At 36.7% G+C, this 20,788-nt stretch overlaps 1 protein-coding gene and 1 long non-coding RNA gene across 2 annotated transcripts; both read right to left on the bottom strand.

Moving 5' to 3' along the window:
* Positions 1-6,270: 6,270 nt before the first annotated feature.
* On the bottom strand, positions 6,271-7,292 carry LOC134663420 (uncharacterized). Its single transcript, XR_010098137.1, has 2 exons — positions 7,245-7,292; positions 6,271-6,563 (listed from the first exon to the last, which is right to left on the bottom strand). It is a non-coding gene; the product is annotated as an uncharacterized LOC134663420 (long non-coding RNA).
* A 10,539-nt stretch (positions 7,293-17,831) lies between these two features.
* LOC134664087 (uncharacterized) lies at positions 17,832-19,956 on the bottom strand. Its single transcript, XM_063520676.1, has 3 exons — positions 19,806-19,956; positions 19,013-19,086; positions 17,832-18,168 (listed from the first exon to the last, which is right to left on the bottom strand). The coding sequence occupies exons 1-3, from the start codon at positions 19,897-19,899 to the stop codon at positions 17,950-17,952; spliced, it is 387 nt and encodes a 128-aa protein (XP_063376746.1). The 5' UTR covers positions 19,900-19,956; the 3' UTR covers positions 17,832-17,949.
* Between the last annotated feature and the right edge of the window lie 832 nt (positions 19,957-20,788).

The following is a 20,788-nucleotide window of genomic DNA, read 5'->3' as shown; positions in this document are numbered from 1 at the left end:
CACTAGCTTTCTTCCTGGTCTAGAAGTTTTCTGCAAATAAAAAATGACATGATATTCCAAACGGTATTTGTACCACAACCGCGACTGAGTTGCCAAAATATTTACTCTGTGTTTAAATATCGTTTACAGTAATTTCTACCACCATCTCTGTTAAAGAAGTTTAATAATATTGCAGTAGACGTAGCTGTAAGAGTAAAAACTGGCCAGGTGCGAGTCGAATTCGCGTTGCAAGGGTTCCGTACATTACCCAATTTTTAACAATGTATTATTTATATGTGAATTGCCTTTAAAAAACCCGTAGGGGTCGGATCAAAAACTAACTAATTAGTCCGACTCACGCTTGACTGCATTTTTCTAATAGGTTTTCCTGTCATCTATAGGTATAGAACTATTTTCTATATTTTTTCAAAATTTTAGACCCAGTAGTTTCGAATAGGATGTAACGATACCGATACCGATATAAAGGCATCGCCGATTTAAATTCCGCTGAATATCACAGTTTGAAAAGCGCGCGAAACGAATGACGCTGCTAATAAATTGAATAAACTTTGTTTCCATAATAAAAAATCTACCTTAAGTGAATTATAATTACTGATTTGGATTTACTTTTGCATTGATTGCTTGATGGTTACCTAAATAAATAGTTTTCTTTGATTTTGGTTTGGCATTTTTTGGCTATTTTCTTAAATAGCTTCTAAATGATTTATTTTAAAATTACAAAAAATATATATTTGAGATTCTTAAAATGAGCCCTTTCATTTAATATGTAACACGGTATATAGTTTAAAAAATAGGTATTCTTTTTTAATTTTCTCATTGACCCCCCAAACAGTGGCCTCCATGTTTAAAATTCATTCGTTTACGTAAGATGTCCGTCTTTCTTTGGGCATCTTTGGGTCAAGAATTTACATATGTATACCAAATTTCAACTTAACTGGTACTACTAAATACTTTTAGAGAAATCGGGCTCTGACAGACGGACAGACGGACAGACAGACAGACTCAGAAGTGATCCTATAAGGGTTCCGTTTTTAGGGTTCCGTACCCAAAGGGTAAAACGGGACCCTATTACTAAGACTTCGCTGTCCGTCCGTCCGTCCGTCCGTCCGTCCGTCTGTCACCAGGCTGTATCTCACGAACCGTGATAGCTAGACAGTTGAAATTTTCACAGATGATGTATTTCTGTTGCCGCTATAACAACAAATACTAAAAACAGAATAAAATAAAGATTTAAATGGGGCTCCCATACAACAAACGTGATTTTTGACCAAAGTTAAGCAACGTCGGGAGGGGTCAGTACTTGGATGGGTGACCGTTTATTTTTTGCTTCTTTTTGTTTTTTTTTTGCTTTATGGTACGGAACCCTTCGTGCGCGAGTCAGACTCGCACTTGCCCGGTTTTTTTCATTTTGAGGTACGGAACCGTAAAAATGTAAACATTTTTTTTTTTTTTTTAATTTATTGCTAATAAACAAAAAACACTTAAAACTATTACAAAACTTCGCCAAACTGCGAAACAGTTTGTTGGCGAATGAAATACACCCAATTATACCTAAATGTTTATACCTTCATGCTTAATACTATGCTAATTACTAAACTAAATATGACTAACTTGCATTAGCGTAACTATTTAATAACAGACTTCTAATTTTTTTCTTAAATATTGTTTTTGTTGAAAAATTTTGCTCGGGGGGTATGACATTAAAAATACGCGGTATTAGGTACTGCCTTGTTCTTCGGCCGTAATAATTGGAGGCTTGTGGCTCGACATATCGTTTTCGTGTAGATTCTCTTAGACTTCTGTTGTATATTTTTACTATCTTAAATTTAGGACACATATACTGTTCGACAGCTAACAGATATTTAAGTTTTTCGTGTACAGGTAATATGTTACAGCTCTGAAAAAGTTGGTTATAGTGCTTGTTACATTTTTCTTTAGTTTTCTTATCTACTAATATCTTAACAAGTCTCTTTCAATAATATACCTAAAATTTAAGTTAAAATTACTTGAAGTGTTATCACAGTAATCCTTATTTGTTTATCAAAATTATTATATTTAATAATTTTTTAAAGATACCCCACTTCCTTCTTTTGAAAACTCAAAATACTCTTGTTATCATCACAAATTTATATTTTTGCTGAATATGGTTATTTGCAAATTTCATTTATTTGCATATATTCAGTAGTCAGTATTCAGATCTTTATTTGCTAATATAGACAAAAGCCATGCAAATAATTAATTTATGTCCCCAATAATAAAAAATAATAATAATATGGGCAGCTTGAGGCGAGCTGTTGAGGAGTAACGACCCCACGGACCCGAGTGATCCCGATAAAAATATTGTATTCCCCCATCAGTGTTGTTTTGTTTTAAATTTTCCTGTACCTACTAACCTTAACCTTTGTAAGCTCTACTGATAAAAAATGTGTCCATATGTTACACGTAATAAAAATATTCATTCATTCATTCATTAAAGTCACCTTTTGTTTATTTAGTTTTTTTTTTGTGCAGTAATGTTTAAATAAATAATATATATCTTACATCAGGAACGGTGATGAAGCCACCGGCAACAGTCAGCGTAAAATCAATTTTGTCTGTACCTTTTAGTTTGCCTGTAAAAAAAAGCACTGCCTTAAATAAGTGCTTTCATAATCATAATCATTTATTCATTGCAGCCATAGTATTTTACAAAGCTGTTTATTTTACTTTTATTTTGTCAAAATAATATTATTAATTTGAAGCGCTGGTGGCCTAGCGGTAAGAGCGTGCGCCTTGCAATCCGGAGGTCGCGAGTTTAAACCCCGTCTCATCCAATGAGTTTTTCGAAACTTATGTACGAAATATCATTTGATATTTATCAGTAGCTTTCCGATGAAGGAAAACATCGTGAGGAAACCGGACTAATTCCAATAAGACCTAGTTTCCCCTCTGGGTTGGAAACTCAAATGGCAATCGCTTTCGTAAAAACTAGTATCTACGTCGATTTTTAAGATTAGCTATCTAGCGGACCTCAGGCTCCCATGATCCGTGGCAAAATGCCGGGATAACGCGAGGAAGAAGAATATTATTAATATGACTTGACCGTTATTTGAAGCTTATTTAATTGAGATAAGCAGCACGTTTCCTGCCGCATAGTGCTATCTCTTTCTAAAAAAAGAATAATCCGCATTTTATTGTAAAGATATATCGAATTTAAAAACCTAGCATACATAAAACACTTTTATTAAATTTCTTTTGAAATTACGAGTTACAAATAAACGGCTAGCTGCTTAAACACATTTTTTAAGGCGTAAAGAATGAAAAACTTATTTGTAATTATTTTTTCGCAGTCGTTTTGTCGCAGCCATGCGTGCTGTGATGCACAGGATGCGCGCTTCTTATATGGAGTGAATTTACTCGCGCTACATTTATTTCGCAACTTGAAAATTCGTGGAAAATAATAGAAAGTAGATTTATTAGAAACATTTGAATCACACGGAAAATACAGAGTGATTTCGGGGTCGTGGAGCAAGAGAGTCAGACATCATACAGAATCCAAAGACGAGCCTAATGATGTTGTTAATTATTGTTTATCACCAATAATGATGATTATTTTCCAGATGACACGTAGGAAAAAACATTTTTGCATACAATTTGGTCACCCTACTCAATGTGACGTATTGTCGCTTTCCATACAGCGTATGTCAAAGGTTGTGTATAAAAAACGACTGAAAACAACATTTTTGCTTAAACTGGCTAAACAGACTGACTAAATAGGTAAACCTAGTTAGTTAGTTTGTTATTATTATTAATGGTTAATGTAATCTAAATGTTTTGTTAATTAAACTCTGTCTGTTACGTATATTATACAACTGTTTGTAAGAAATCGCACTCGCACGCTATAAATTAAGTAAGAATTAACTTACTTTATAATGGTGGAGGGTAGAATAAGTTTTCTGCCAACAAACTGCTATGCAATTTGGCAGATAAGTAACAATAATTAATGTAACTTCTCTTTTAGTAATAAATAAATAAAAAAAAGTCATAGGGTGACCATAATTAAATAACACTAATTTTACTTGAAAAATAAGAATAATTAAAGTTATTATCTTTTAATCAAATTCTACCATACGATAATGTGGATCATTTACAGAGTCAGAAAAAGTGGTTCTGGATCACGACCCAGAAATCACCCTGTAGAATGCAAAAAATGTAAATCAAAGTATAAAACATTTAAAATTAGGAGTTAGGACGTTATTAAGTACTATTTACCCAATGCCACATTATCGCAAAAAGGGTTCTCTATTGACTCGGCGTCGGCGAACAGCGCGATGAATGCGAGCAGCGAGCAGGCGAGCGGCGACATGGCGGCGGCGGCGGCGGTGGGAATGACTCGCTGTCGACGCCGACTCCGTTATATAATGTTACGCGCGCTCATCTGAGTGTATCGAATCAATTCATACCATTACAGTATGTTTACACGAGGTCAATTATTGGCTGTTATAGAAGTTTAAAAGTATTTACCCGTTGATATTGGTTATAAGGTCAATAAATAATTATTTGATTTTCTCATAAGCGCTTCAAATTTTGAACTATACGTAATTGGCCATTCCTTACAAATCAGAAAGAAACAAAGCCAATCGAAACCTTATTATAAAGAGTGACTAATTACTATATACTGGCCAATAAGTATGATAGGAGTCACCCTATTTCACTACAAGGTGCTTATTAAAATCTCGACATTTGCTTGCTAACTTGCCAGCAAGGAAGTCAACAAAAAAATCATATAAAATCCTTCGTAGACCACATGGATGCCTATAATTTCATGTTATCTGTCGCGGAATTTTATTTGCAAACTGTATACATACATTCGTTAATAACTTTAACAAAATGTTTACAGTAAGTATGGAAAAAAAACATGAAATTAATCTCGCAAAAAATAAAATTTTCTACTTCACTTGCAAATACGAAGAGGAATGTTTCGCATTAATTAAATATTGATAAAGGTACTAAGATAACTTCTTAATTTTTTCGTTTTTCTGTGTGAGATAGGTAGGTATTTTGCAGTGTATATGCTGCATATATAACTTTTACTTGAGCTTTCCAATTTACTGGTACAGCCACACGACATATCATGCAATAATTACACACGTGGCTCTATAAATATTAAGATCGTGTCAAATATTTTTGCAGAAAATAAATGGATTTTATTTCGTGTGCACATCAATATCGAATCATTACAGATTTAAAAATTAGAATAATTATATGCTCTAATATAACCTCTAATAAACTGATATGAATCCGCTATCCCGCTCCCACTTGTAAAAAAGATAATTTTACGTTTATTCGGTGTTGATGTTCAATTTGTTTATTTGTATGGGATAATCGTTCAGTCATTTATAAATCATTTTATTTTATTTAGGATCAACAAAAGGCATCATTAAAATATAATATGTGGCTTACATAACATTATTTAATGGTAGATGTTTGTCCAATGTCCAATTATAGGTAACCACAGCTTGTTCCAATATATTTGGACGCATATTTTAAGGTTTTGTATACATTATGTTACGTCAGTGACGAGGGTAAACAAGTTTGCAGGGTTTCCATCGTATTTACTAAGCGGACATTACTGAATGATGTGCGCGTGGTCCTGCACGGGAGTCATTTTGCTCTTTCTCTTTCTTGTTTCTCGTTCTTTAATTTATTCATTTGGCACCATTCTATTCCAGACTGTGTGAAGCCAGGTGGTATTACTGTAGGACTAATAGTAATCTCAATCCTTCCGGGAGGGTTATGGTTCCATTTTATTTAACACTTGCTCGGGAAATTTAAGTTTAATGTAAGGACTGTAAACTGGCGACTATTTTGTAACGTTCATTGATGATTATTTAAATTGTTGTAATGTTCATTGATGATATAGTGACATAGCAGTAACATAACTCATATAGACTTATGCTTGTTATAAGTAACTCAACAGTATATTGTTTGAGTTAACTAGTCAGTTGAAGAGTAAAGGTAATACACAATATTCGAGTTAATATCACCTTATTTCACCGATAATTGGCAAGTCGACTCAACGTGTAGATAGTGTAGATAAATATAATCTACAAGTACAAATGTTTTTCTATAAAGGATAGTCATCCTTATCCACGTAGCTTCCGGAGCTTACTTTTCTATGACATGACAGGCGATCACGTGAGTCATCTTTTAGGATCTTCTTTATTTTAATCCTAATGCAGTCAAATGCAGAGCGTAACTTTGTATGTTTTTGCGGGTAAAATAAAATACTTATGTAATGTTTACATTTTTAATCAGAGACAAGAATCCAATTCTCATCACAATAATTTTGACTGTCTCTCAAATACTTAATGAGGTGCAGTGACCATTTCCCAATACTGTGACACATGAAGCTCAAGTTTATTACAGCCGGGGATGTTGCTAGGACAGTCGATATGAAGCATAGCAAAGTTTGGTGTGATATCATGTGACTTAGGTGCTGGAGTTAATCTAGGTTTCGAGTGGGGTATATTGCACACGTTGTATAATTCGCCCACTAGCTTTCTTCCTGGTCTAGAAGTTTTCTGAAAATAAAATAAAAATATCCTTTAAAAAACGACATGATATTCCGAACGGGACTTATACCACAACTACGAGCGAGTTACCAAAATATTCGATCTGTGTTTAAATATCGCTTACAGCAATTTCTACCACCATCTCTGTTAAAGTAGTTTAATATTTTTACAGTAGACGTTGCTAAAAGAGTAAAAATGAAAACATTACAATAATTTTGTTAAAGTTTAATTTTCAATTACTTGTAGTGTTATCACAGTAATCCTTATTTGTTTAGCAAAATTATTGATTATTTAATTTTTTTTAAGGTACCCCACTTCCTTGTGTTAAAAACTCAAAACACTCCTGTTATCATCACAAATTGCCATTTCTCTGAATATGGTTATTTACAAATTTCATTGATTCGTATATAAATATAATTGTAAAAGTATACAAAAAATACTAAAACACTTGAATCTTCCGAAGGCCGCGATTTAGAAAAACTGAACCGAAAAAAAACTGTAACTTGTTAAAAATTTAACGATCGGTTGAGAAATGCGACCTATAAGATTTTTTACCCACGCAGAAACACGCAGATTATAATTCAATGAATGAATATTCTGATTAATGGCATTTAGTTCACCTTTTGTTTATTAAGTTTTTCTTTTGTGCAATAAAGTTTAAATAAATAATAACCAAAAAATTAATCTTACATCAGGAACGGTGATGTAGCCACCGGCAACAGTCAGCGTAAAATCAATTTTGTCTGTACCTTTTAAGTTGCCTGTAAAAAAAATATTAACTTAAGTGTTTTCATAATCATAATCATTTATTCATTGCATCCATGGTATTTTACAATGTTGTTTTTTACTTTTATTTTGTCAAAATAATATTATTGATTTGACTTGCATAGGTATATCTAATATTATTAATTTGAAGCGCTGGTGGCCTAGCAGTGGTAAGAGCATGCGCCTTGCAATCCGGAGGTCGCGGGTTCAAACCCCGGCTCTTACCAATGAGTTTTTCGGAAATTATGTACGAAATATCATTTGATATTTACCAGTAACTTTTCGGTGAAGGAAAACATCGTGAGGAAACCGGACTAATCCCAATAAGGCCTAGTAGGTTGGAAAGCCAGTTGGCAATCGCTTTCGTAAAAACTAGTACTACGTCATTTTTGGGATTAGTTATCAAGCGGACCTCAGGCTGCCATGAGCCGTGCTAAATGCTGGGATAACGCGAGGAAGAAGAATATTATTTATTTGACTTGACCGTTATTCGAAGCTTATTAAAATGGAGATAGGCAGCACATTTCTCGCCGCATATTGCCATCTCTTTCTAAAAATAAAGAATAATCCACAATTTTATTGTAAAGATATATCGAATTTAAAAACCTAACATAGGTATATAAACCACTTTTATTAAATTCCTTTTGATATTACGCGTAGCAAATAAACAGCTACCTGTATGGAAGGTAGAGTTACTTCTACACTCCATAGCTACCTGTTTAAACACATTTTTAACAGACTTCCAAATCTCAAAGAAGGAGGTTATCAATTCGGTTGTATGTTTTTTTTATTTTTTTTATTTTTTATTTTTTTTTATGTTTGTTACTCCATATCTCCGTCATTACTAGACCGATTTTAAAAATTCTTTTTTTGATTGAATGTATATGCATACAGATTGGTCCCGTTTTTATCAAAACCCAGTTCTGATGATGGGATCCATGAGGAATCGAGGGAACTCTTCAAATCTTAAAGGCATACATATAGTTATTTTTGGGTTTTTATTAACAAATCAAGCATATACATCCAAAAAAGTGACATTTGATGAAGTGGAACTGCTGATGATGATCAGAACGGAACTCTTCAACGACGCATAGTTCACGGTTGGCGATTTGTCCTCTTCGTTACGTTTGTCAAGCAAGTTAAGTTTTTAAGCCACATTTTTGTCAAGCTCGAGTTCTGATGATGGGATCCATGAGGAATCAAGGGAACTCCTCAAATCTTAAAGGCATGCGTATAGAGATTTTTGCATTTACAACAGAAAATCAAGCATTTTCAATAAAAACTGTTGCATTTGATGAAGTGGAACTGCTGATGATGATCAGAACAGAACTCTTCAACGACGCATAGTTCACGTTTGTCGATTTTTCCTTTTCGTTATGTTTGTTAAACAAGTTAAGTTTTTAAGCCACATTTTTATCAAGCTCGGGTTCTGATGATGGGATCCATAAGGAATCGAGGGAACTCCTCAAATATTAAAGGCATGCGTATAAAGATTTTTGTATTTACATCAGAAAATCAAGCATTTTCATTGAAAACTGTCGCATTTGATGAAGTGGAACTGCTGATGATGATCAGAACAGAACTCTTCAACGACGCATAGTTTACGTTTGGCGATTTTTCCTCTTCGTTGTGTTCGTTAAGCAAGTTAAGTTTTTAAGCCACATTTTTGTCAAGCTCGAGTTCTGATGATGGGATCCATGAGGAATCAAGGGAACTCCTCAAATCTTAAAGGCATGCGTATAGAGATTTTTGCATTTACAACAGAAAATCAAGCATTTTCATTAAAAACTGTTGCATTTGATGAAGTGGAACTGCTGATGATGATCAGAACAGAACTCTTAAACGACGCATAGTTCACGTTTGGCGATTTTTCCTTTTCGTTATGTTCGTTAAGCAAGTTAAGTTTTTAAGCCACATTTTTGTCAAGCTCGAGTTCTGATGATGGGATCCATAAGGAATCGAGGGAACTCCTCAAATATTAAAGGCATGCGTATAAAGATTTTTGTATTTACATCAGAAAATCAAGCATTTTCATTGAAAACTGTCGCATTTGATGAAGTGGAACTGCTGATGATGATCAGAACAGAACTCTTCAACGACGCATAGTTTACGTTTGGCGATTTTTCCTCTTCGTTGAGTTCGTTGAGCAAGTTAAGTTTTTAAGCCACATTTTTGTCAAGCTCGAGTTCTGGTGATGGGATCCATAAGGAATCGAGGGAACTCCTCAAATATTAATGGCATACGTATAGATTTTTTTGTATTTTCATCATAAAAACAAGCATTTACATTAAAAATTGTCGCATATGATAAAGTGGAACTGCTGATGATGACCAGAACAGAACTCTTCAACGACGCATGGTACACGTTTGGTGATTACGAATTTCGGTTTTGACTTGGACTGGGACCCGGACTCGGGCTCATACCCGGATCCGGTTCGGACCCGGACCCGGACCCGGACCTAGAGTCGGATCCGGATTTGAAACCGGACTCGGACCCGGATCCGGACTCGGATCCGGTCTCGGACCCGGACACGGACCCGGACTCAGACCCGGACTCAGACCCGGACTCGGACCCGGACCTTGACCCGGAAAACCACTATGATACCTTAATTAAATAAACCACTATGATTACCTATCTTAAAATGTAGGTATAAAGTATGATGATGCCAATCTTACTAGCCCTTCCCGCTTAAACCCCCGTACACCGCACCGCATGCGCCATTAAGTGGGTTAGGTTAGGTTTGAACTGCGATCCTCTCAGAACCGAACTGCTATCTGAGAAGTGGGTTAGTTTAGGCTAGAACTACGACCCTTATGGCTCCTCTACACGATGGGCCAACGCCGGCCAATCCAAGGGACGCATTTATGCGTTAGAGGGAGCAAGTGATATTGCTATCTCATTCTACCGCATGGCTGCGTTCCTTGGAGTGGCCGGCGTTGGCCCATCCTGTAGAGGAGCCATTACAGAAGCGAAATGCTAGTAGAAAAGTGGGTGGTTTTACCTCCTTTTCTACGTAGTGTACCATCTACAATAATCTTTCACCGGCCCCCATGGAAGTCGGTTTTTTTTTCTTAAAAATTATTTAAGGCGTAAAGAACGAAAAACTTATTTATAACTCTTAAAGAGGCCTCACGCATTTTTACTTTTGATTACTGATCCGGGTAGGTAATAGCTTTAAAAGAAAAGTAATGTTAATCTTGATTTTTCAATTTAAAAAACCCGTTGGGTTGCCCGTAAGCCCCGTTGCCTTGTAAGTCATGTGCACATCACATTTACACTTGCGTTACAAAATGCAGTTAGCCAGCACAAGCAAGTTTGTTTGCCTCACGTGGATGTAGTGGCTCGTAAGATTGACCGTTAAATAAACATTTAGTATAAAAACCAAAGGAAAATATTATATTACTTTTGTACTATGAGGGTTCATTCATACTAATAAATCTTACCCTTAAATTTCATGTATACTCCCTGCAGGGCAGTGGGCAGTGGCCACATAGAGACCACTTGAACGTGCCCCAAACGGGCAGAGAGTTCATACAAACTACAAACTTTTAGAGCGTATATTTTACCAGAAAATAATAACTATGGTAAATTTAGACTTACTGCAAATCCATTATTTAACATTCTACCAAAAAAAAATACAACACAAAATACTTACAGTATTTTTTTTCGGCGTAGCGAACTTTTATAACGAGAGAAACGTACAAAAACGGCCATTTGTTGTTGATTTGAAATTGACAACTAAAATTTTAAAGAAATTTGTTTTGACATCTCCCATTTTTTACGTTCGTAAGTCACCCACTTTATAGACTTTACAGCAATGACATTTTGCGGTCGTTGTATTAACTTTGCTCGTCAAAAAAATCATTTGTTATGTGGTATCTATAGATACACAACCTAACCTGTTTATGGGTTTATTATTTCTTAGCATTCGTTTTATCGCTTCCATGCTGTGACGCACAAAATGCGCGCTTTTTGTATGGAGCGAGTTTACTCGCGCTACATTTATTTCGCAATATCAATATTCCTGGCATATAATAGAATCATTTGAATCACACGTGAAATAGAATGCAGAAAATGTACTTAAGATCAAAGTATAAATTATATTTTTATTATACATATAAATATAAATGTTATATGAATAGTTAATAAATAATACTAAATTAATAAAAATAAATCCTAAACTACAATAAAAAATCGCCCCTCGGCAAGGTGCCGTAGACGCTGGCTGCATTACCTCATCATCATCATCATATCGCCCTTTATCGCCCGCTGTTGAGCATAGGCCTCTCTTCTGGTACGCCACTTGTCCCGGTCCTGAGCTAATCTCATCCAGAAGTGACCCGCAATTTTTCGGATGTCGTCCACCCAACGAGCCAACGGACGCCAGGCGCTTCTTTCATTTGAAAGCGGCCACCATTCTGTTAACATTTTAGTCCATCTGCCATCACTCTGCCTAGCAACATGTCCTGCCCAATTCCATTTTAGCATTACCTCGCTGTATTGGAATGCTTAAATGCGCTGTGCGAGGAAGCTGCCAGCCCGACGGTCCCCAGTTACTTCCACCAACCTCTTTGCTAACGTGCCGAAAAATTTCAGAGCACATAATTTTAACTAATTACCCAATTCCAATTGATCGCAAAAAGGGTTCTCTATTAGTGACTCGGCGCCGGCGACGAACAGCGCGATGAATGCGAGCAGCGAGCAGGCGAGCGGCGACATGGCGGCGACGGCGGCGGCGGGAATGACTCGCTGTCGACGCCGACTCCGTTATATAATGTTACGCGCACTCATCTGAGTACCGAGTGTAACGAATCGATTACAGTATGTTTACATGAGGTTAATTATTGGCCGTGATAGAAATTTAATAGTACATTGTGCAACATGGGGCGTAAGTTGAATATTGCAAACGAGAGTAAGTTAAATCGCGATGGCTTGCCGGAGCGATTTATAGACTTGAGTTTGCAATATTATTACGCCCCGAGTTACTTACAATGTTTTCATCACACTTTCGATACACAGATTAAGTAAAAAGACAAAAAACTGTTAATTATGGCACTAGAAACTTCATAACTCCCTAGGGAGAACGCTTTTTCTATAACTCCCGCTAAACCTGCGTAATACTTTGCTTCTTAAAAAATGCGATTTTGCATTTTGCTCACTGACTGAGACAAATTGTCATTCAAGTGCCCTTTATAGTCAAATGTCATTTCAACATGCGGGGTCTAATACAAGTTCAATATACTTGGGTCCTATAATCTCTGTCCCTCTAGGTATGTTCTCACTGCTTAGGGTGAAAAATTTTGTGTACTACACGAGATCAAAGTTACTTACATCTCGTGCGCTTTTGAATCCCTTACTACGCTCAAGATTCTAAATTTGATGCACTCTCTACGCTCGTGAATCTATTATAGAATCTTTCGCTTGCACGGGACTCAAAATAAGCACTCGAAGAAATATCAAACTTTGATCTCTTGTTATACAAATAACTATACCCGTTGATTGTGGCTGTAATGTCAATAAATAATTATATAATTTTCACGTAAGCGTTTCAAATTCTGAACAATACGGTTTTAATTGAATATGTAAAGTCATGTACGGATGTTAATATTATAGAATACCAACCATAACCCGCGACTTGTTTAGAAAGGAATATGATAAAATAATTAATTTACTTTTATTTTGTAATATTCCTATGAAGATCGATAAGTTATTTAGTTTTACAAAATATATAAAATATTATGATGAGACTTGATGTCATATTTTTATTGCAGTTGAAATTCTGTCAGTGCCGTGAAATTCAAAATAATATATGTATAAAAGGCCACCCTTCGCGCCTACATTGATTTTTCAGAGCGTTTTTTTATCTATATAATTATACGCTTGTGCCTTAATGTATAATGTAGCATTAAATCGATTTCTTACCATGGAAAATCGATTAAGAATTATATACATAGGTACAAATAACTATTTGTTTTCGTACACCTTTCCTTGTGGCCGTTTCAAATTGCTAACACATGTATAGACTAATGTAATTATCCAATTAAATGAATGTTACAGAAAGCTTAATTTTTGATCGCGACTTTGTCTACATCTAAAACTCGTTAATCAGAATCTTATTACATTACGTATGATATATTCACTACTCGCATTTACTTATCAATATCAATGTATGAAGCTAGTTACAGTTACCAATAAATTTTGTATGATTACTTTATACATAGGTAATGAACGCTTATTTAGAAAGCCACCTACATATTATAATATATTAAGTAATAGTTAAATACAGCTATAATAGTTTGCCTTGTCGGTACACCCTGCCGAAGGTGGAGGTCCTGGGTTCGAATCCCGGTAAAGGTATTAATTTGTGTGGTTACCCAGAATATCCGTTCTTGGTTACTTACGGACGTTATTTTTACCTATCATTTGATAATTACCAAGCGCTTTTCGGTGAAGGAAAACATCGTGAGGAAACCGGACTAATCCCGGTTTCGACTCCCATGAGCCGTGGCAAAAATGCCAGGATAACAAAAGGTAGAACAAGACTCATATCTATGTATCTAAGTACATAATTATGTGTATAAGTATATATGTATATCGTCGCCTAGTGCCCATAGTACAGTGAGCTTTGGTTAGGCTTGGTCGGCCTGTGTAAAAGATTGTCCCCAAGTATTTATTTGTTTATTTTATTTATTAATACTTATATAACATACTAAAATCACTAAAATTTATTAATGAAATTTTTTACCGAAGTCGTAGTTGCTCGGCTGGCTTTTATTTATTATTTTATACGATTTGAAAATACAATAATACATCACGGTGTGTATAACGATAATCGTCATTCAATAACATAACATCGACTGTTTTGATAGTATACAAATGAAAATTGTAAGTGTAGAGATATTCCTTGCTATCTAAAATTCAAATTCATTGCGTTTTACATTTACGGAATTTCTTTTCACCTTCTAGCGGCATTATTAGATTCTGTGCGGAAAGAGAAGAGTCGTAGAATATATTGGACCCCATACATTTAACGACTCTTCTTTTTCCGCACAGACTAGATTAACATAATATGAGCATGCAATATTGCATTGTCACCAAAATGTATACCTACCTACTTACATCTATAAATGTATACCTACTTACATCTATAAATGTATACCTACTTACATCTATAAGCATACGCAAAAAGACCTGTGGGGCGCCCGATGCTAAGTTTCAAGGACTCCTGCAAGCGCGACATGAGTGTTTTGGCATCGGTACCGGCGGCTGGGAGGAACGTGCTGGATTGAGACCCGAGTCAGGCCTATGGACCTCTCCGCGCGAACTCGGATTTATACCTACGAATCTGCTCCCGTTCACGGTAGAAAAGCAAGCCAGTTGGTTGCCACACGCGCTCACGTACGCACGTTACCGCGCGCCGCACTGTCAATTTTTACGATAGTTACAAGCTACGTAGTAGATACCTACCTACTATTGAATTTCTTTAATTAAACATGTAATGTTTATTATGTATGACAAATGTATAGTTTTGGATATCAATCTATTTGAAATAGGTAGCAAATTTTTTATTTATTTTGGAAAATGTTTATTTTTACGACAGTAAGTTAACTTTACACCGGAAAGTGCCTACTCGTATTTGCTCTGGTTAACTTATAATTAATTACCTGTATTCATGGGGTTTCTATTATTTTTCTTTATTGTGTAACATTAATCTCTATCTGGTTTTAAATTACACGAAGAATTAAAACTAATTCTTGCTGGGATTATTTCGCGGTTTATAAAACGGCGTAAACACTGCGGTTACTGCAGGGACAAATGACCTTTTAAAATGACTATTTCGCAAACACTAACGCATAATTGGAATATTAGGTATAATTTAAGATTTAGCTTTCCTCTTATTTCACTGCGCTGTTTAAGTAGGTATTTATTTATCATTTCTAAGCGTCAGCAACCCTAGCGTTGTGCCGGTGCGCGCGGTGCGGGGAGAGCGGCGCGTTGAAGGTCACCTCATTGTATTTTTGTGTAGGTATCAAAACGGTAGGTATTTGCGTTTTGTTTGAGAGATAAAGTATCTGTTCGTAGGAACTATTATATAATCTGTGCCCGAGTAGCGTAGAGAGAGACCTATGCGTGTGAATGAAGAAGCACCACGAACGTTGGCTAGAAAACCTGACGGTCTCGGATTCAGAGGCTCATCAAACTCACACGTGCGACTTATGCGGCAAGAAGTGCCGTGCAGCAATAGGCTTGTATTATAGCCATAGGCGGAAATGCATTGGCCGTCTCAACCGCTCTTGACACAGCGTTGCAACAATCATCCGTCAGGTATGCAATGGCCATTGATGATGATCTAGCCACTGAATTGAATATGTTGTCAGGGTTCCGTACCTTAAAAGGAAAAAACGGAACCCTTATAGGATCACTCGTGCGTCTGTCTGTCCGTCTGTCACAGCTCATTTTCTCCGAAACTACTGGACCAATTGAGTTGAAATTTGGTACACATATGTAAGTTTGTGACCCAAAAACGGACATGTAACGTAAACAAATGAATTTTAAACATGGGGGCCACTTTTGGGGGGTATATGAGAAAATTAAAAAATTTCAAACCTAGGCTGCACCATTGACTCCAGGCTCCCGTGGTCCCATCACATTCAGTCGCTGTGTGATGTGATAGGTTGTCATCAGCGCGCTTTGCACTCTCTACACTTCCCAAATTCCCAAAACCATATCATTTGCCAACATGAAAAGCTTATTATGGGTAATTTCATTCCCTACTAAACCTAAGCGGTAAATCTATGGGGCACTGCAGCTAACCGTGATAATAATTCAAAATTCAGTAGCGCACCATAAGAATAATAACAATAACACGTAAACCTTTCGGCCAACTTTATCAAATAGGTACCTTCTGATCAAATAGGTAAGGTGTATTCGGGTAATTCCGAATGTCGGATAATTCCGAAATTCAGATGAAAATCACCGAAAAATCCATCATAATAAAAGTCTCTTTTCGGAATTATCCGACAGTTTTCGACATTTGGAATTACACCTTGCCTTTTTATTGCTATATTATCATTTAACATCATTACGATTACGATTTACACGTACAATGCTCAGTGCTTCTACCAACATAACTGACTGAAATAGTTCTTAAGTTTTCGTGAAAATTTACGATAGAAAATAAAATTTATTCACTACCTACATCTGTGGGTACCTAATTTTTTTCTTGAATTATAGTCCGACAAGAAATTATAGAAAATAATTGAGGGTGCGATTTGACTTCCTACGTAACTTAAACATCATGGCAACATATTGAAAATTGTTTAGTTCCATTTTTATTAATTTCTACTAATGTTATGTTATGTCGCACTGTACTAGCGTTTCCAAAAAATATAATTATATTTCCTTTTTTATTTGGACTAATAAATGCGTACATCGTTTGCTTAACAAACGATACATACTTATATATGTATATGTACAATGTATTTATTTTATCAAATCTTGTTTCTGTCGTAGTCAGATCGTACAATCCGCCGTATTACATTACGGCTAGCCGTTTTCAAAAACAGGGGCGTTCTGAAATGCGGCGGTTCGACGATTAGCCGGATTGTTATTGCGATACGTTCTTCAATAAGGCGGCCTACGTTTAGCCGCATCGTGCCACTATTTTAGATTGTAGAGTGATCAGTTCTTTCGGTCGCCTACGTAACCGGAGTTTGACAATGTTTGCAATTTAATTTATTTTTACCATGGTCCCACCGCACTACATGTGTTTCTTTTCCAAAACATTTCCTTCACAACTTAAAAAATAGTTGCGGGGCTCCTATTTCTGGGCGATTTGCCCTTCGGACATCTGAAGCTACCTAACGAACCTAACCTACTTACCTACCTACGCTTTTTTTCCCAAAGTGTAATGTTTTCACGGACGTCTCACCTAATCAATAGGTAAGATAGGTTAGGTTCGTTAGGTAGCTTCAGATGCCCGAAGGGCAAACCGCTCAGAAATAGTTAAGTTGCGAACGAAATGTTTTTTGAAAAGAAACAGTCCGACGAACTCCAGATTTGATGGACACCCCAGCGTTTGTCAGGCAGCGCCACGACTGTTAAAAATGGGAACTAAAAACTGTCAACGCGGCGGCTAATGACTCGCTGTATTACATTACGGCTAGCCGTGTTGAAGAACGTATGGCGCCGAATACATTCCGGCGGATTCTCATTCAGCCGCATTCAATTATACGGCTAATCGTTAAACCGCCGCATTTCAAAACGCCCCTGTTTTTGAAAACGGCTAGCCGTAATGTAATACGGCGGATTATACGATCCGACTGCGACATTTCGACCAAGCGAGAGCCAAAATCTTCGTTTTAGCTTTAGGTTAAATTGTTTCACATGTCCAGTTCTCACCTACAGGTCGCATTATGCAACCGATTCTCTATTCAACTACTTACACCAAAACACTTTCGAACCACTACAACTTTGTATCAGAATTATTGGGGGTTAAAATAAAACACTTGATGAATGACTGTTTTATTTGATTTTAATTATACATATATCGAGAACAAAAGTCGGGGGCAATACTTAAATTTCGATATGAACAATCTTCATTCGGCTAAGCAACTTGATTGCCACAACGTTAACCCAAGAGCAGAGGCGTAGGCCCCGTGACCATCTCGCAGTATTGCGTCACTTGCAGCTTAAGCTGCGAGCAGCCAGCCTCACTCCTGGGGCAGGTGATGTACACAGCCCCTAAAGGGTTGGCGATGCCCATGGGCGTGTCGAGTTTGGGTTTGTGGTAGGCGTTACACACACTGAGATAATCGCCGACTAACCTCCTTCCTGGTCTTGCACATTTCTGCACATACAAAATACAACTTTTAGAATACTAAAATTAGTATTACTTTAATTGCTCAATGGATATCTTGTATATATCGGCGGCCGATCGTAAGATCAGGCAGATGGTAAATGTTCCTGTGTAATGTTTTGACGACAGTCACATTAAACTAATAATAGGTAGGATAGGTTCGTTAGGTTGCTTCAGATGCCCTGAGCGGTCCGACATCCGTAAAAGAATTTCACGATATGCCTGATCTTACAGGATGTTACTATCACCTCCCTTAAGAATTTCAACGAACCTTACCTATATTTTTTGTGTTTTCTCGTCGAGAAGTTTGATCAATTCTGCTTACGACTATGGGTCGGTTGCACCAAACTGTCTGTCACCGCTAAAGAGTTTGCTACATTTTATTATACGGGAAATTTCATAGCTCTCTGGTGCGTGACGTTGATCAGCCTGTTAACTGTGGCTGGTGCAACTCGCCCTAAATCATAGTAACGTGTTATTATATTATCATAACAATCACAAAAGCGTTCTTAGTTTCAATTCCATCAATCAGATACGAAAGTGGTTCAAAATGTTACAAGATTTGAATCAAATATAGGAAAAAGAATAAAACTTTGTGTCAGACATATCAACTTCGTTTAAAAGTGGTCTGAAGAATGTTAATGTGTTCTCTTTCATTTAAAGGGGCTTTTGATTAACAGTCCGCCGGACGGTATCGGCCTGTCAGTTGTTCGGAACTCTCAAAATTTTGTTCTAACTGACAGGCCGATACCGTCCGGCGGACTGTTACTTAATCAGTGGGCCCCTTAAAACCGAGAATTAATATTATCTCATTAAAAAAATAAAATTGTCTTACATCAGGTATAGTGGTGACCGAATCACCGGTGGCAGTTATCTCAAAAGTTTCAGAAGAATCGTATGTTTGTTTCCCTGTAAGAAATAACGGGGGTAAGGTACTCGTATTTTTAAATTTAGTGACTTTTTTTTTCAATTTCTCACATTTTGATAATATTTGGTATAAATATAAATATAGTTCCTTATTTTGTCCAACAAAAGCACGATTTCACCGTATGTGCCACACAAAATCTTCCAGTAAGTTACGAAAACTTATGGAATTTTCGTACATTTCTTGTCCCAAATTTGGGTTCCGACCAAGAGAAGAGCTCTTCAAACCTGATATAAAAATCAAATCGTCAAAAAAATGGGCCAGGTAATAACCAGGTATGGGTGGGTAGGTAGGAACTAGGAACAGTCACGGTCTTTAATTGTTAAACCCTAAATAGCGAAACATCAAAGACCATGATCAATTTTAACTTAATTCTATTACCGTAAAGTAAAACTTTGCCCCTGAACATAACTGTGACGCGGTGGGCAAAATTATGTTAAGGGCCAAGTTTAATACATTTACGGTATAGTTTAATACATTTGCGAAAGTTCATAATAATAGCGTGCTACTCAATCAGTGCTAATGCTAACCCGTTATAATTACTTGCGTATTTACTTTACTTTTGTTTTGTTATATTTATTTGTGTAGGTACTTACCTATAGGTACCTATTTATTTAAGCTGAGGGAGCGTGGGAAAAATTGTATGCAATAAATACGCAAGCGGAAACTCTGTAATAAAAAAATAAATAAAAATGCTAATTACCTCTACTCAGGCTGTCGCAAAAAGGGTTGGGAATAGCGTCGGCGGCGGCGAGCAGCGCGGCGAGCGCGAGCAGCGAGCGGGCGAGCGGCGACATGGCGGCGGCGACGGCGGCAGGAATGGCATGACGGCGCAAACGACTCACATTTATAACACGCGCCAGTGCCGGATTTACCACTAGGCTGAGTAGGCTGAAGCCTAGGGCGGCAGATTTTAGGGGGCGGCAAATTTGGGTAAAAAAAATATTTTATGTGCTGTTCAGATAGGGTAGACCAAAATTTATTTGTAAAATTTAAATAACAAGCATAATTTGTCGATTTTGCTGCCCTCTGTCATGTCAAGACCTTTTTGAAGTACGAAACCCTAAACATGTACCTACATTTTCTCGAAAAAATTTTGCGCTCGCTACGCTCGGGTTTTCATTTCAGTACCTACATTATTTGTGACCCATCTATCTACATTGTAAAGGGATGGTCGACGATTCTTGTATCTTCGTGGTATTATGGGTTCCGATTTTTTCCTTTTGAAGTACGGAACCCTAAAAATTTACCTAGATACCTACTATTTTCTCGAAAAAATTTCGCGCTCGCTACGCTCGCGTTTTCGTTTAACTAACTACATTTTATTGTGACCCATCTGGCCCCTGTTTCACCAACGTGACAGGTGCGACGAATTGTAAAATCACTGTTGCTGACGTCACAGGCATCCATGGGCTACGGTTACCGCTTACCATCGGGCGGGCCGTATTCCTGTTTGCCACCATCATTGTATTATTAAAAAAAAATTTATGATATCGGAAAAAAACAGATATTTCTCTTGCTAAGTTTATGACAATTGTCACAAGAAACACTACAATTGTCACGAAATTCCGACATATAACTCATTACCTGTCAAGAATTACCTACAATTCTTCTAAATCTTTGACAATTGTCAGAAACTTCGCAGGAGAAATATCTGTTTTATTCCGATATAATAAAGTATTTTAA

This window comes from Cydia fagiglandana, chromosome 4 (assembly GCF_963556715.1).
Source record: "Cydia fagiglandana chromosome 4, ilCydFagi1.1, whole genome shotgun sequence".
NCBI lineage: Eukaryota > Metazoa > Arthropoda > Insecta > Lepidoptera > Tortricidae > Cydia > Cydia fagiglandana.
This window is presented reverse-complemented; position numbering and strand designations above follow the sequence as displayed.

What these genes read in the sequence shown, in the direction of transcription:
- LOC134664087 (XM_063520676.1), bottom strand. Translation starts at nt 19,899, where the DNA reads ATGTCGCCGCTCGCCCGCTCGCTGCTCGCGCTCGCCGCGCTGCTCGCC. An exon ending in TTGCGACAGCCTGAGTAGAG is followed by an intron (nt 19,087 to 19,805) that starts GTAATTAGCATT and finishes TATTTCTTACAG; the next exon opens with GGAAACAAACATACGATTCT. An exon ending in CGGTCACCACTATACCTGAT is followed by an intron (nt 18,169 to 19,012) that starts GTAAGACAATTT and finishes TTGTATGTGCAG; the next exon opens with AAATGTGCAAGACCAGGAAG.